This window comes from Colossoma macropomum, unplaced genomic scaffold (genome assembly GCF_904425465.1).
Source record: "Colossoma macropomum unplaced genomic scaffold, Colossoma_macropomum, whole genome shotgun sequence".
Taxonomy (NCBI): domain Eukaryota; kingdom Metazoa; phylum Chordata; class Actinopteri; order Characiformes; family Serrasalmidae; genus Colossoma; species Colossoma macropomum.
Window position 1 is genome coordinate 46,145,852 of NW_023494792.1, and position 17,682 is coordinate 46,163,533.

The window sequence follows — 17,682 nt, forward strand, 5'->3', positions numbered from 1 at the left end:
CTTATTGTTCTTATTTATTGTTAGTTCTCTTCACAAAAAAATGTCACTAATTATCTGCACAATATCAGCTTTATTTTCGCTGACATCAGTAAAATCATGAGTAGTTAAGATCTGCCTATATTATTGGTAAACCAGTATATCGGTCAACATGCTCACGCTGACAGATTAACTCTGATATTCTCAGTCAGTATGAAGGGTTCACACATATACTGCTTCTAATGTTGCCAGTTTACAATGACAGTGATATGGCAGCTGCAGTTACCTCTCCCAGAACAAAACCCTGTATGGTTATTAGGGGCCATATCTGCTCAATGCAGTGTGGACACACCGTCAGGAGCAGCACTAAATGCTTTCATTAGTGTTCAAGATGAGCAACGCAACAATATAAAGTGTTTACTCAGTAATGTAGTCAGTGTTTAAGCATGACAGTGCTTGTACGTAATGCATATGTGTGTTTGTATGTATGTTTTTTATAATTTCTCTGACAGGGCTGTACGCAGGCATCAAATTCTTCATCATCGACTTCCTCTTTAAGAGCTGTCCAAAGCTGAGGGACAAATATGACACTCCGTACATTGTCTGGAACAACCTCCCCACAGACCCTCAGCTGAAAGAGCGCAGCAATGCCACTGTGTCCAGACGGGTATGAGACACTAAAATCACATAGTAAATTCAAATACTGACTATTTCATGTTTCAGACAAATACAGTATACTTTTTTAGGTAAATGGAATACTGTGGTGAAAAATCACAGTTACACAATTTCCCTCTTAATCCAAAGTAAGATTAGCCAAGACATGTTTAGTGCTGGAGCTACAAGGCTAATGTAGCTTATGTAACTGGACTGTGTGACTAAATCATCTTATGCTTGCTTTAAATCATGTGGAGCTGTTAAGTAACCTCACTGTATGACATACTGTTAACTTTAAAAGTGGACAAAGCTACCTCACATATCTAAGTAGAAGCAGCCATCATGAAGCCCAGGCCTGCGCACAGTGATAGTTAACCAAGTCACCGCAATAACAGTCGCATTAAAACTATTTTACGGCCAACATGATGAGGTTGTTTTAGAAACCCAGCTGTTGAGCTGCGCTGGTTGAACACATCTGGGAGGGGCAGGTCACAGTGTGGTATCCACACAGATATCATGCCTGTACAAAAAGCTATTTTATGGTGTATGTATTCGGACATCCTCAGAGCACATTGTCAGGTTTTAGATATCTGACAAACAGCTTCAGGTCTCAGGTAAAGCACTATCATGTTGTAGCTCTCATAGCTCACAGCCCTGGGTAGTAAAGTTTGTGTGACATGCACAATTTTGTTCTTTATTACTAGATTAATTAATTTAATGGCCAAATTGAAGATGACAATATATTGCTGTCTACTGCATTATTTTCTTTTATATCACAAAAATCAAACTTCAGCTCACACACTATCACTGTATTTGCTCCTGCATCTGCTTTAGAGTTAGGGGCTGTCACAAAATTACCAGAAAAAGAGGAAGTGAACTGTTACTGGCACAGGCCTAAGTTTTGGCTGTACTTTGTTATACTATGTTTATAGATAACGGCATGTCACACAGTGGTGCAGTTCAGGCATGCAGTTTGCACAGTACTAACTAGTAGCTTTGAAGCTTCCTTTGCCTTTTCGCTACATTAGCCTCCGAGCTCCAGTGCAAAACTAAAGAAGCAAACAACAGACTTCAAACGTCTTAGTTGATCAGTTACATTTGGGTAAGGGAGAAAATAGTGGACATTTAGATTTTCTGTCAAACTGTCACTTTAATAAACTTGTAAGTGATTCTGCTTCCAGAATATTCCTATTCAATCGAGCTGTACAATTAACAAGTGTGTGTGTGTGTGTGTGTGTGTGTGTGAATGTAAGCTGCCTATGTGTTCATGTGTGGTGAACATGTGGGAGTCTGTCTACCGTACTGTGCAAAAGTCTTAAACCAATGAATGCACACACACACACACACACACACACACACACACATATAAAAAAGGGTTCTTCTATCATTATAAGCTTGACATCGTAACAATAGAAGAACCCTTTTTGATGTTATATATAAACTATTTGCTAACTTTATTAAGTTATATCAGTGCTGGTTGTGAGCTACATCAGGGAGGAACCAAACCTGCGTTCTTCTAAGCATCTCACAAGATATCAATAACTTTGTACAAGAAACAAACAAACTCTGTTCTAATGTTGTATAGTCAGGCTACACGATCTAGACAAAATATTAGTTTATTAGTTTCGCAATTTTATTGCTTCATATTACAAATGCCAATATTCCTTGCAATACATTAAAAAGACATTAGTGAATCAATGTGACAATGTGTATTGTGACATGGTTAGACTGACCGGAATTATTTTGTAGTAAACAACATTTTTACCTTTTTCCATAAAATTGCCATTTTTGGAGATCAACAGTATCATGAACTGTGATTGGCTAGAGGCCCATTTGCATACTGCAGCCTCCTGTGATGTGACTATTGCAAAAGCCAGTATCCAGATAATGATTTACAAATGAGATATTGCGCAGTGCTGTTATATAGTGGTTTTACACTCAAGAATGCTTGCTGCCCACATCAACAGTTTAAACACTTTTTTGCCTATCCTAAGACTTTTGTGCAGTACAGTAGCTGCAGTGCAGGTTTGAGTCAGAGTTTGGAGTGACGGTCATACTGCTGTTTTGTGCTCTCTCTCTCTCAGCTGTCTGGGTGTGAGAAGGTAGGGACTGTGGTGTGTCTTTGGCAGTGCCTGTGTGTGTGATGCCACCAGCTCACCTTTTTATACCTGTATGCGTGTGTGTGTTTTGGATCGAGACGCACCTTATGAGATAACTGAGGTCTGTGATCAAATGGATCAAAAAGGCCAGTGTAGTACTCTTGTAGTACTCTGTAGGTCAGTGTAGTACTCTTAGTAAGTCTTGGCTACTTGAAAAATTTGAAATCATTTGGTCCATTGTGTGTACCTATTTGGCTACTTCATAATAGCCCTTAATATCTAATAGTATGGCACTTTGGATCCATTTTCACAGACAGCCTCCTAAATATGAATAAGTGATGTGGGTGTATGTTTACTTTTATCAGATGAAGAGAATTGCGTAGTGGATTACAGATTATATCAGTACTGTAGAAAGTATGGCTAAGCACAAAATGAGACTTATCTTTTTTAAATTATCTTATTATCTGTATTTAAAACCACAGGTATCAATTTGCATCAGTGAGAGCAATACAAATTTAAAGCCTTTTATAAAGAGTTTTATAGATAAAAAAACATGAAGTTTTTAAAAAAAAACATACACGTTAACACTAACAGCATCTTTCACAACAGAGCTCAAGGTTGGACATGGTTTCTTTTAGTGCTCAGAGAATAGGCTGTTACTTGGTGTCTGCATTTTGAGTCGCACTGACTAAAAGAAAAATGATAATTTTGTAGCCATTGCTACTTGATAGGTCCAGTTCTTACACTTTATTTGTTTGTTTAATAACCAATAATAATAATTTAATAATTCATTTCTGCTGGTCTTTTTAAGTTTTCATTTGAATTATCTTTGTATTTTGTCATTTGTAAAGCACTTGACCACAGCGTATGAAAGGTGCTATATAGATAACCTTGCTTTGCCTTGCCTTGGACTTGATGTGAAAGTTCCACTGCATTAAACATAGAATGCGAAAATCGACTTCTTAGCTTCTAATAGCTTATGATGGCGTTTTCCCTGTAAAGCTGCTTTCACACTGAATGTGGAAAAGATGTGCTTTCAAGCATATTTTTTTAATGGGATGCGTGGTGCACGGGCAAATTTTCTCTGTGCAGAGTTTAGTGGCAAGTGCAGCAGAAAATGGAGTTCGCCATGGTAGACACACAGGGTCATATAACATTTAAATGTTTCTAACTTTTGTGCAGCACATTTCAGCCAGGACTCAGTAGGAGAGCAGTAGGCATGTCTGTTAGCTCCTGTCGCTAACCCGAAAGGTTAGATTTTTTGGAGAGCACTGCCTATTTTTGCCGCCATGGTGAGTGCTGCTCATATGGCGAATGGTGTGAAATCAGCTTCCCACCAACATGATCAGCAAGCGCAGCACATACCAAGTTCAGTGTGAAAGCAGCTTAAGGCAGCACCCCAGTGACATGAACTCGCAGTGCAACTCAACGCAGTGCAACACAGTGCGTGTCTAAATGAAGTAAAACCAAGACTGGAGGTTTGAATATCGGAATAAAGCGCAGAACACTCTTCTATAAAATGATAAATCTTGCTTAACAATTTTGTCTTATTTTGATTAATAAGTCAGTAAATTGTCCCAGTTCTAATAGAAAAGAATAGTCTCTGCTGTATCTGCTTTTACCGTTAATTACTGAGATGTTAGCTGTAGTGCTTGTATGCCTTCCCTTTATGCCGTATGTAGTTGTAGGGGTTATTGCATCCCTTTGTGCCATGTAGGAAGTGTCCCTTTAGATTTTACAGTGAAACTTGAGCATGGGGTAAGTTGTAGCAAACAGCATGGCCTCTTATACACCCACTACTGTCCAATCATCCACACACTGACTAACTATCATGCTGTACTACACTGACTAGAGCACACATCTCACGCACCTGAATTCACGCAACTACTAAACACACTAACACTTGAGGCTGTATGTTCTTGGATTTTAATTGATCTGTCCGTGCCCCGCCCACAGATGTGTTCTTTTATAGCTACTGTTGCTAGGTTGGACAAGATCTACAGTACACTGGAAAAATCCCATTCAACGTGATAAGAAATAGTGGTGCACAAGGTTTTGTCAATCATAAATATATGAAGACTTATTAATTTCAATCTACTAAACAGAAAGTTCACTGCCAAGCTAACATTGCTAGCTAACATCATTCTTGCCATGCCAACATAATGGCAAAAACAGAAAGTGTGACATGTTGCCTTGAGCTATATCTAGTTGGGATACACAGTGATAAGAATTAAATCAGTATCAGCAGATAATTGTTTAAGGAAAATATTATCATCATTAGATCTGACTGATAATTCAGGCTGATATTTGATGATGCATATATTGTACTCCAGAAGAGCAGAACATGTAGGTGATAGTGGCTTACTGTTCTAAAATGTCTGCATTTTGAGCAGTTTACAGCATTCATAATCCAAATAAACATTAATTTCTCTGTAATGCTAATCCAGGTAGACATAATCCCTGTTTCTGTGTTTTATAAATGTATGTGTATTGGCATCCATGCTGACATTTATGTACATGAAATGTTTTCCATTAGCCAGGAATTCCCATTCCAATGGTGAAAGATAAAAACAGGCTTAGCTAGCTAGTAACGTTTCTGCTTTGCCAATCAAATAGATGCTTATTTTGAAAGACATTCAAAACATTTAAACAACAAAAAAGCTACACTGTGATCTATCCTACAGTAGTAATGCACTTGCTTATTTTTGAATAGAGTTTTATGCTACAGTTTCTCATTAGGTTGAACAGGATTAGTGTCAGCGTTCTGTAAAGCTTGTCTGCCTTCACAACAGTAATTATGAAAGAACGCACTTGTGGGCGGGTCATAAATCAATCTATTATGGCTGTGTGGAAATGATCTCAGGGCTTTGTGGGCTTGTTTCATAGGAGCGGCGTGGTTATGGTTGAGAGCAGAAGACGGTGTGGCCGCAGTAGTTGGTAGATGTCGGTGTTTTGGTCATTCTATGGTTAAAATTTTTCCTCTTTTTGCACAGATTCAGCCAGTAGTGTCACGGGGTAGCTTAGCAACCATCCCTTCCGGAGTGAGCAGAGAGGAGGAGAGTGGACGGGCACACAACACCAAAAAAGGAGCTTTCCATGAGATCTTCAACCTGTCTGAAACAGAAAGACCTCTGCCAGGTAAGATGGCCAATATGAACTCAAATTTATATCATGGTATTCTCGACTATCCAGGCAATGTTAAGGTATATAAAAAATAAAATATAGAATATTATATATAATATTAACATACTTAATTACCCAAAATTAATAATCCGTTTATTATGGTGGTATCCGCATCATGCCCATAGACCAGCAATCAAACAATGAAATTTAAAAGAAATATTAAATTAAAATGCTCTGGCACTATAAGGCCTTGAAAAAAACAATAGCATTTAATTAGTTCTGGAATATCCTGGATTTCTGATTTATTTTTTCTTCTTAGGTCTATTTATGACATTTGTGTGGTTTTATGTACAAACAGTCATAATTTATTTTTTCTCATGGCCATTTCCAACCTCTGTTTATCCCTGAGAATAAAACAGGATATTTTTGTTATGTTTAAGGCCGATATATGTACATGAGCTCTGTTCTGATTGGCTGTGGTGTATTGTGTCTCATTCTAAAAACAGTCCTTTTAACTTCAGACTAAACTGTTGTAGGCTGAATAGCTGGTTGTGAACATCATCAAAACAGTAAATTTAAAATGAGCCATTTTTGCAGCTTGTTTTCTGTATATGGCTTGTATAAAGTTAATGGTGCTTTTTGTTGTTTATATACAACATCAAACTCTTTAATTCTATAATATGGGCCATTTTACCTGTTGACATTCATGTTAAATTTGTTTTGGGGGCGGGGTTGCTTGTGTTTCACTGCTTATGGGCTTGTCAGGGTATGGTAAAAATGCAAAAGAAGGAAAAAATCTCATACCAGCATGGCTTACTGATCTTGATCTCAATGTTTTGTTTATTTATTGTGCTTTAAGGGTCAGTGATGGTCATTTTTGTTTCCACTGTGAGTTTTTGGTGACTGTGTGTGTGTTTTGTGTTTGTGCAGTGTGTGAGAATGGATGGAGATGCTGCTTGATAAATCGGGACCGGAAGATGCCGACTGATTACATTCGCAATGGTGTACTCTATGTTACTGAGAAGTGAGAACACACACACACACACACACACACACACACACACCCCTGCAGAAAGATGAGCACATTGGGTTTCAGTTAGGATTTAAAACCTGTTTTTACACCCATTTATATCCATTCATATCATTTCTCTGACAAAGAAGGTGACATTAATTCTTCATGTAAAATTGATTTTCTGTCTCAGTGCTCCTACATATGATATTGAATTAGTATTACATTCAGTGCAGGTGTTAGTTATTACCATTCTCACAGTTACTCAATTGAACGTTGTTTTTGTGTTTGTCCCTCAGCTACTTGTGTTTCGAAAGCTCCAGTTCCAGATCAGGCTCATCCAAAAAGAATAAAGTCATTAAACTGGTGGACATCACAGACATTCAGAAGGTATCTGAAAGAATGTAAAAAGTTATATTCTCAACCGAGACATGATATTGCAGAGTTGAGCTTGACCTGCAGGGGTTTTTTGTTTTCCACAGTATAAGGTTTTGTCTGTTTTGCCTGGCTCTGGGATGGGAATCTCCATTGCCACACCCTCAACACAGAAGGTAAGCTATGGAATTCTTTAAAGGAGAAAACTCTTTTTTCTGATTTGCCTACACCAGGTGTGCTCCAGTCCTCAGTCTTGCTTTTTTTTCTGCACTGACCGATTTTAATTTTGGGGTTGATTATCATTTTACTGTACATTTGATCTAATTGTAAATCTATGTTAGTAGTGTATACTGGCCTTAATGCAAATGAACAGAATTCAGCCATAGTGTCAGACATGTAGCCTACCAGGATAAGAATCATAATCTGTAAAATATGTGACACTGAGTGTTTTACTGATGGTTCATTAGTGTAAAGTGCTCCCACATGTGATGCATTCAGCTAAACCAGCTATAATGTATTTATTTTTAACATTTTCCATATATTAACAGTCACTGTTCTATCTAAAGGCATTTGCTTATAGTAAAGGCTACAGGTTTATGACTTAAAAAAGACTAAGCTTCCAAATACTAAATAGAGAAACAAATACCAAGGTAACAAACAGACACTTTTTATTATTATTCAAAGTATTCAAATTATTTGGGCCAGCCCTATAATACTGTGTTAACAAGTTCAAGACTGACTTTTTTTCTGCTTGTTTTGATGTTATACAGTAGCAGAAAATATGATGAAGATGTAAAGGACTTTTTGTCTTTATGCAAAGTAAGACTGTATGCAAAACAATTACTTTTCATCAAATTCAAATCATAATGAAATATCTCCTCTTCTGCTTGCTAACACAAATTTTGTATCAATTGAAAGTTTCACTTTCCACAGAACTTCACTTTTTTTAAATGAGCGAATGAGAAAAATGAGTTAGAAAACAAATATTATATGATATAAACAGGACTCGTCATCTGGCGGACCGTAGTCCTGATCTGGAGCTGCTTAAGATCTGTAAATAAAAAGGTTGCGTCATCTCAGTAACATACATGTACATAAACCAGCGCAACTTCTGTAGCAGTCCTGTGTTACAGTCTATCCGATCACATACAATTATATAGATGTAGACATAGCCGATGGCAGCTCATGAGAACAGAGACTACAGGAATAGATTTCTGATCCGAAAGCAAATAATTTCACATATTTTCATAGTTTATTTTTATTTACTGTTTACTGTTTACTGTTCCTGGCCTGAGTAGTGAAGCAACAACATGGCTTGTTAAAAAATGGGAAGTCAATGAAGTCAACAGTGTTTAAAAAACAAATGAACAGATAACTGAGTCTTTTAATCCTCATAAATCGCTGCGCTGATCAAAAGTGGACATGATAAGTGCCAAGACCATGACATGCTTTTTAAGAAAATACTTTGTTATTGTTAATTGATTGAATTTATTTTACCTTATGAAAAGACAGGAATTTTGTCTTCGGTGGACAAATGTTTTTAAAGATATTTAAATGTTTTTTTTTAATTAAGAATTTAACTTTAAGCAATTTATTGACAGTGATGACATGTTAAGTTTGTTTATTTGGACCTTTGTAAGCAATAAAATCTGATGTAACTGGACCATCATAAGTTTTAGTTGATTCTTACTGATATAAAACATTTGTTGTGCGCCAGCATAACTGTGACTTTCGAGGTTTAACAGGTTGAATCAGGTGTGACGAGTTGAATCATGTGTCGCAGTAGGGAAAGCACTGAACTGTGCTGTGCTGTGCCAAAGATTCGCTCTAATGATTCAGTTAATGATTCAAGTGATTCGCTTTCATCCTCTTGTATCTTCTTCTTTCAGCCCCTGGTTTTTGGTGCCATGATCCACAGAGATGAGGCCTTCGAGGCGATCTTCACACAGTACATGAAGATCGTGACCACAGGCTGCCCTGAGACCTAGCCCACTGCTGAACCCCGCTGAGAGGCCATCACATCGCCTCTTTTCTCTCTTCTCTTCCTCTCCTGGCTCACCTGGGGCAGGCTGAAATCAGGGGGCATGGCCTAACGCACTCTCCCTCTCTCATTCACTTTGGTTGACTGTAGCTAGGTGATGTCATCTGAAGGTCAGGAGCCTTGCACCAGTGAGCAGAAACAGAGGTGTGCGCACATTCCTGTAGGGCAGGCCGCTATTCATTTTTAACACTGACGGCTCATCACAGAAAAGGGCTCGGGGGGCTGGATCTCCTCACCCGCGCGGCTACTGAAGAGTAGTGTGTAGAGCTGCATATAGACGATGTGGGTTTTGAACCTGTTTTCGCTACCTTTTTCTGGGTTCTAGTTCTGTCTGTCTGTCCAGGCTGGGCTTGCACTGGGTAATCGGGGGCACTTCTGTTGGGGGTGGTGGGACGTCAAAGCTGCAAATGCATATTAACTGATAAAGTAAAGCCTTTTTACATTAGTTTACATTGTTGCAGTGCATACATGCACATGCACACATGCACGTATAGACAAACGATTGTGTGCCAAAGTTTGGGCACCCTGGTCAAATGACGTATTTTGTTGATTTTCTAGGTGAAAATAAGTTAAAAGTTATTTTATAATGTAATTCCTTTTACATTCAATGCATAGTTACTGTTTATCTGCCGAATTTAATATATTGGTGGGAAGAAAAACTATAAAATGTGGCCTGTAAAAAAGCGTAACAAATAAATACAAATTTTGCATTCAAATTTTGCAAAATCTCCCCGTACAGGAAATTATGGTCACTGAGAAAATCAATCAACATGTAATTTGGACCAGGGGTGTTTAATCTTATGCATACAACTGTACATGCACATGCACACACATGCACAAAAATACTCACACAGACATATTTATTCCCACATTTGACCAACAGTGTGCTTCAAAATGTCTGCATCATAATTTGATTATTCCTGCTACATAAGCTGTGTTGTTGGGGAAGCTCTGTAGCTTCAATGTGAAATCTTCTCTATGCCTTTCTTTTGAATCGTCTATATTTTTGTAACAGCCAATAGAATGATTGATATTCGATTGAATGACTGACTGATCAACTGATCAATCGATTGAATGTTAGGGATTTTTGCACCAGTTATATCTGTTCTAAAGATTACAGCAAGGGTCATCGTGTAGCTTCTCAAACGTTGTTTAAGCTACCATCACAAGCCTAGGTTTAGAACAGTTTTAGTATAGGTTTATAGGGGAATTTAAACAAAATTTAAATAAAATCTTTCAGAGTGGTTTGATGTAAAATGTAAGGAAATGTACCGACTCTGATTTCCTTACAGTGGTAGTGATAGGAACCAGTGATCGTGATGTCTATAACTCAAATATAGACATTTTATTTAATGTCTAAACAAGAGGTGAACCTACACATGTTTTCTGAGTTTTATATGCAAGGGTGCCATATACATTTTCAGTGTTAAATTATTAGCATGTCATCATTAATCATTAACATTTAATTCACAGTGTACATAAAAACCTACTGTTTACGTAAAATGGTTCGGTCCAAAACAGGCATGAACGTTACTGGCAAGCAATGAATTGCGAGTGAGGAGTGGAGCGTCATGTCTCAGCTTCCTAAATAAAAATCTGGCTTCCAAAAATGAAAATCCTCATACCCCTACCAATGACTCAGCCCTGTTTCCCCATCCCCATAGCCCTACCACTGAACCAGCCCTGTCTCCTCATACCCCTACCAATGACTCAGCCCTGTCTCCTCATACCCCTACCAATGACTCAGCCCTGTCTCCTCATACCCCTACCAATGACTCAGCCCTGTCTCCTCATACCCCTACCAATGACTCAGCCCTGTTTCCCCATCCCCATAGCCCTACCACTGAACCAGCCCTGTCTCCTCATACCCCTACCAATGACTCAGCCCTGTTTCCCCATCCCCATAGCCCTACCAATGAACCAGCCCTGTCTCCTTATGTCCATAGCCCTACCAATGAACCAGCCCTGTCCTCCTCATCCCCAAACCCCTACCAATAAACCAGCCCTGTCTCCCCATCCTTATACCCAACCAATGAACCAGCCCTGTCTCTTCATTCCTATACCCTCATCCCTACCAATGCCCTACTTCCAAATCAAGAAGGAGGTGAGCAGCAGTTGAATGATAATGTAACATAATGAATGTTGATTGGCATAATTGCAGGGGGTCTGTGGAATTTTTTTATTTAAAAAAAATGATTGAATTCTTACCATTGGAAATGATTCAAACACTGTAGCCTTATTATTTTTCACAGTTTGTTTTCAAATATATCTAAGTGTTTTACAAACTCTTGTGTGTTACAAACTTTACACAAATGCCAATATATTTGTGATTTTAGGTTAGTGAATGTCCATTTTACAGCTTTTGGTACATAGAGGGATTAGCATGCTAATATTAGCTAACTCTGAAGCCTAAACTGAACTAGCTATCAACTAAGTAGCCAAGCTAGCGCTAAGTTTTTATGCTGCTGTTGCCTCCACATTGGCGTGGCCTATGATGCTGGGGCCCGATGTGATATCTTTTTATGGGGCCCAAAATCCCTAGCGGCTTGATAATAGTAAAATAGTAGTAAGTTCAGAAATAACTTTTCTTTGGGTACTTTGTTGCCTTAAAGCATCTCAAGACTAGCATAAAACAGTGTCTCAGGCATCAGGCATCGCGCTCGTCACCATTTTATTAACTTTCTGTGAGGCAGCATTTAGAGGTGTTAAACACTCCAGATGTCTGGTTCCTTTTACCACCACTGTGAACAGTTCTGACTGTTCTTTTCAGAATTGTGAATTTCATATCAAACCACTCTGAATGACTTTGTTAACACTTTAACCATTTAATTATGCAGCAATGTTAAATTAATTATACAGAAATTCCCCTTTAAGGGTACAGTCACATTGCACTGCATTCTATGAGAGTGTTTCGTTTGCATATATCTTGATTAAAGTATAATTTAGACTAATAGAACATGTATGATGTACCGTGTAAGTACAAAGAGTATTAAATACAAAGTTGGAAGTAGACCTAAGACTGAAAATCTGCCCAAAGCTTTGTGTAATATGAGAAATCTAATCTGAAGTGTCAGCTAATTCTCCACAGCCAGATTGCCAGTTGTATAAATGAAGTATGTTGAAGCCCTTAGACAATTGAAACTACGTTTTTAGCATTTAAGCCAAGAATAAGTGACCAGGTGAAATTAGTGTAGCTCTGAGCACCTGGATGTTCGATCTCTAGAGAGGCATACATACTGTTCGCAGCAACACACATTTAGGCTGAATATCGCTTGACCTGCTTTACATATTGGCACTATGAGATGCTGCAGACTGTAACATGTTATGTAAGTGTAGGAGCTGTTCTTACCTTGTGGCTCTACCTGGCTTTACTTTTACAGGGTGGTTATTCATGCTTGTGAAAGAGTGAATCTTTCTGTCGTGTATAAGCATTTACTTTTTCATGTGACACGATTTGTTCTCGTCAGTACAGCACCGTCTGTGACTGAAAGCTGGTCTTTTGGTTATGGATAATTGTAAAATGGTATATCTACTAAATACTAAATCCATCTGGTCTTAAAATGTTTTTATTATTATTTGTTTTTTAATTTACTGCTTGAGTAATAAAGTGCTAACAGCTGTTGTAGGGGCTATATGGAGGGCCTTTTAGGGCCATAACCATCCTGAAACCATCCTTAAATGTGCAAGTTTTTTTAGATCACTCTGGACTTGGGTTGTACACCTCCACCATATTGAGTGTTCTCTTCCCAATACATTTCACCAGAGGTGTAAATCTCTGTCCACACAACGGTTCAGTCTGATTCGATGCATCATGAAATTCTTACAAAATTTGATCATAGTCTGATGTTATTTGAATATGTTGGTATAATTATATCTAAAGTTACACTGCCTATACAAATGAGTCTGGAGGAGCTATTTATATAGTAGTAGAATATAGACAATAACTTAATACACAAAGCTTTTTAAGGATTATTTTGCATTTGAAAATTACTTCAGAATTTTAGGCCAAAAACATTAGCACTTTATTGAACAATATTGTAGCTGATTATTGCTGAAGTTGAATCCTCCCCTTTTTTCTCATATGAGCTGTGATGTGATCTACTGTGGAGGCAGTTCAGTTACTCATGGCAACAAGGCTCATGCTAAGCATGGAATTCAAAAGGAAATGGGGGCTCAATATCCAGTGTACCCTGTCCATGTTGTTGCCTAAAGTCTTGATTGCCTTTTGGGTGTGTAAAAATGCTATTAACTTGATTTAAAGGTTGATTCAGACAACAAGAATGTCAAAAAGAAACATATAGATGGCCTTACACTCTTAAAAATAAAGGTTCCTAATTGGTTCTTGGCTTGTATGTAGAATTCTGGTGAAACCTTCAATTGGTATAGAATCTAATGTGGAGTGGGGCAGTTTCTAAACATTTGGTTTCCCATAGTGATATCCTGTTTGGGCCCCTATCAAACCCAATCATATAATCATATTATTATGTACACAAGAGTGAAAAGAAATATAAGGTAGGTAAAGAAAATAAAACAATACGTACCCCTGATGCTTGTGACTTGGCAGCTATAAAAGACTGCTTATAGTGTTTATAGCAAGGAACAGCCCTGCTTTGGTTCTGTGAAGAATCATGCATTGAAAGTTTCTTTAGGGTACCAAAAGTGGTCCTTCTATGGTATCACTTCAAAGAACACCTGTCTGGGACCTTTATTTTTAAGTGTAATGTAAGAAATGTGATGATGACCCTAATGTAAAGATATTCCAAAGATCAAAATGTTACATGTCATAATCTAAATGATATATATATAGTTTTAAAAGTCTGCATCTATCCAGCCTGCTGCCATGGCTGTTCTAAATAAAATCATGTGGACCCCACTGCACGGTGTACAGAGAATACTCCAGTAAAGCTCTTGAGGTGTAGTCAATATTCAACTAGTTTCTGATTGGGGCATTCTTAGTGTCCTACAGCTGCACTAAAGAAGCACAGAATGTATTGTGTGACCACTAGATTTGCCAAATGTTCTTTCTTTCTTTCTTTTCCATCAGCCGTGGTCTGTCTAAAACTGTGATGTTTACAGAAAGGCTTGGTTTCAGTCCACACACTGTGCTCCAGTCTGAACCCATGGAGTTTTTCCCAAGGTTATGAAGACTCGGGTGAAAACTTTCAGTGTGACTTGCTGTCATTTTCCAAAGGCAACTTGGAGAGCTCACGTAACAATATATGCCAACATCCACCTTCCAGTTTCAGAGATAAACCTCTTATAAATCTCGTTATTCAGAACTCTCGATCAGTACTGAAACACCAGACAGTGTAGTTTTACTGCCTATAACTATTTTCAGTTTAAAAGCAATACAGTTGCTTCTCTAAAGCTGTATGCTCCAGCTCTAGCTCTTTATGGACAGGCATCAATTGTTATCGTGTCTCTTCAGGTGTCCACTGAACTCTGATGTAATATTTGTGTGGCTTATAGATGTTAACTGATGTGTTTGTTCTAATTGTGTGTAAATGTTGACTTCTATTTTTCGTAATGTTATCACAGTGCACTGAAGCAAAAGGTGACATTTATATTTGACAGAGGTGTGAATTTGTATTATTATTATTATTATTATTATTATTATGTCATCTATGTCACCTGTGTATGAAGACAAATGACAAAAATTGAGTTTATATTCAGTACAATGCTGTAATATTAGAGTCACAGTTCTGTTTTTGAATAGAACAGTCTATTGTAAAATCATAATGTGATGTACATTTTTTAATTGGAGTAAATTAGGTTTAAAGTATTTTGACTTTTGGTCTTTTTGACATCTATGCAGCAAACTGCTTTTCATTTTGTTCATTAGAGTGTATCTGTGAAGTCGCTCGTGTTTGTAGAGATAATGGATGGAAAGCCTCTGTTGGAGGGTTGGCTTTCACATAAGGTGATGTTCAGTGGCCTTTCACATTTTCAACACTTTTGCAGCCCATTTACAGAGATCGGATACCATTAGATATTTTTTTATAATGTTACTGTAATGTTTCATTAATTGGCAGAAACAGCAGAGCAGCAACAAAGCATAAAGTACAGTACATTCCAAAAGAACAATGTAATAAACAGGGCAAAATGAAAAATCAACTGAGCAAAAAGTTGATTGTTATTACTGAATATTGATTGATTTCCAAGGGGTGCTATGTTTCTCTATACTCTCCAAATGTAATTACACAATTGCATATTTAGGTATATAGTGAGTTATGCAATGAATTACATTAAATTTACATTCAGTTCACATTCTGTCATTTATTACAAGTTTAGAACTGACACTTTGGACAGACTTTCTCAGCTGGTTTAAAGTGAACTTGAAACCATTTTCATTTTTTACATTGTTTGTTCTTGTCTCTGGCCATGCCATTTAACCCCTAGCCAGGGCCCACCAGGCAGTTTAATACACACTTCTATAACCTAAGAATAGCTCAGCCAGGTTGCGTTGTCCCTGTAATAAGCCTAAGATTTTAAAAGGTTAACGGACATAATTCTTGTTAACTCTGAATAGTGGCTCTTGCCTGCCTTTAAAACATCTTCTGATTTTTGCATACGTCACTGTGCAACAGCAGACGGAGAAACATAATCAGTAATATCATGTTTCACTTCCTCCTCCCACCACCCCATCTATCCTCAAGAGAAAATGCTCAGCTGTGTTTTGATTTCCCTTTCATGTTGACTGTAAATGAGCTACGAGTGAGAAATAATTCATATAAAACAGCTGCAGGTTCTCAGGGGTCAACACTGCAGCACACTGAGTACTGATGAACCCTTTGTGTTATTCAAAAATACAGTAATGTGCCTTTAATGGTGGCAGAATAGTAATTAAAGAAACATTGAAGAGACCAAATACTTTGCTGTTTTGTGCCTTAATCCTTCACTCAGACTAAAGCTACACTAAAGGAGTGAAACATTAAATGTTGATCAATGAAATCTTCATCTGAAATACTGCTCAGTTCAAAGTACCTATTTCAGTACTTATGAGCCATCAGAGAGTGTGTAACTTTGAGTTTACTTTTAAATCTAAAAACGACACGCTCTGGTTTGCCATAAGTGTATGTATTTAAGCTGCTGAGTACATAAACTCTGGGAGGCTATAAAGTGGATTCTTACATGAAAGCAATGAGGGCAAATATGAAAAGGTAAATTTTTAAATAGAAAATATGCTTTACAGTAGAAACATTCAAAAACATTTATACTTCACTACTGTAAGTTCTCTACTACACACCTCTTTATTAATACAGAATCAAATATATTCCAACTGCTTTATCAATAATACAATAGTTTTTATCTGCATTATTAATAATTCAATAGTTTTTAACTGCTTTATTAAAACAGAATACAACAGTTTTCAACAGTTTTATTATTAATACAATAGTTTTCAGCTGCATTATTTATAATACAAAACAAGTTTTCAACTGCTTTATTAATACATATTACAATAGATTTTAACTGTTTTATCAATAATACAATAGATTTCCACTGCGTTATTAATACATAAAAATATAGATTTCACCTTCTTTATTAATACCTTGATACTTTTCAACTGCTTTATCAATGATACAATAGATTTCAACTGCTTTTTTGAATACATAATACATTTCAACTGCTTTATCAATAATGCAACTTTCAACTGCTTCATTAATACATAATAAAATAGATTTCAACTGCTTTATCAGTCATACATTGATTTCGACTGCTTTATCAATAATACAATAGATTTCAACTGCAGTCCTTTATATAGTATGTTTTTTTCTGTGAAACTTTTAAGACCAAGGCTGCCTTGCCTACTGCAAGCAGTAAATCTGCCTTATCAGACAGTTTATGTGATTTATTTGCTATTTGTTAAATCTATAAGATAATTATTATATAATATTGTGCATGGCCCTGTGTTCCTCCAAGCTGCAAGTCACGACACGGCCACTAGAGGTCACAACTCACAAGTTAAAATTTATCATCGTCACCCTTCAGCATGGTGAGTTCCCCTCAGCTCACTCCGACTTCAGTCCCGCTCATAGACCAGTATGAGGGGTCACCTGTGCCTTATGGTGGTAGTTTCTGACATTAAAGCTCATGTACAGGTTTAGGTGTTTTACTTCATTTTTTACTTAAGGTTTTAAAATGGGTTCTAATTAAGGCAGCGATAAGCAACGCTGCGTCCATATTGACGGTTACAGCGCTACAGGAAGGCTCCAATGTCTTCTGTCAGTGTGGCGTTAAGCACCATGATACACGCTTTGTTTACATATTCACATTATTTACCAGCAAAAAATGAGGTGCAGCCTCTTCTGTCTCTTTCAGCTGAGGTGATTCTGTATGTTACCCACACAGTCCTGAAGGAAAGTTGCTTTATGTAAACACAGCTCAGTGTGACTCTCTTCAGTGAT

General features: G+C 37.4%; 1 protein-coding gene across 3 annotated transcripts in view; it reads left to right on the forward strand.

Moving 5' to 3' along the window:
- gramd4a (GRAM domain containing 4a) overlaps positions 1 to 9,803 on the forward strand; it is a 68,229-nt gene extending 58,426 nt beyond the window's left edge. For 2 of the 3 annotated variants that reach the window (XM_036577359.1, XM_036577361.1), the window contains 7 exons: positions 489 to 643; positions 2,715 to 2,732; positions 5,723 to 5,867; positions 6,783 to 6,876; positions 7,161 to 7,251; positions 7,344 to 7,412; positions 9,126 to 9,803. In XM_036577359.1, the coding sequence (XP_036433252.1) occupies positions 489 to 643; positions 2,715 to 2,732; positions 5,723 to 5,867; positions 6,783 to 6,876; positions 7,161 to 7,251; positions 7,344 to 7,412; positions 9,126 to 9,224 (671 nt within the window). In that variant the 3' untranslated portion in view covers positions 9,225 to 9,803. The remainder of the gene's footprint in view (positions 1 to 488; positions 644 to 2,714; positions 2,733 to 5,722; positions 5,868 to 6,782; positions 6,877 to 7,160; positions 7,252 to 7,343; positions 7,413 to 9,125) is intronic. The other variant, XM_036577360.1, reaches the window with a different exon arrangement.
- The last annotated feature ends 7,879 nt before the right edge of the window (positions 9,804 to 17,682 follow it).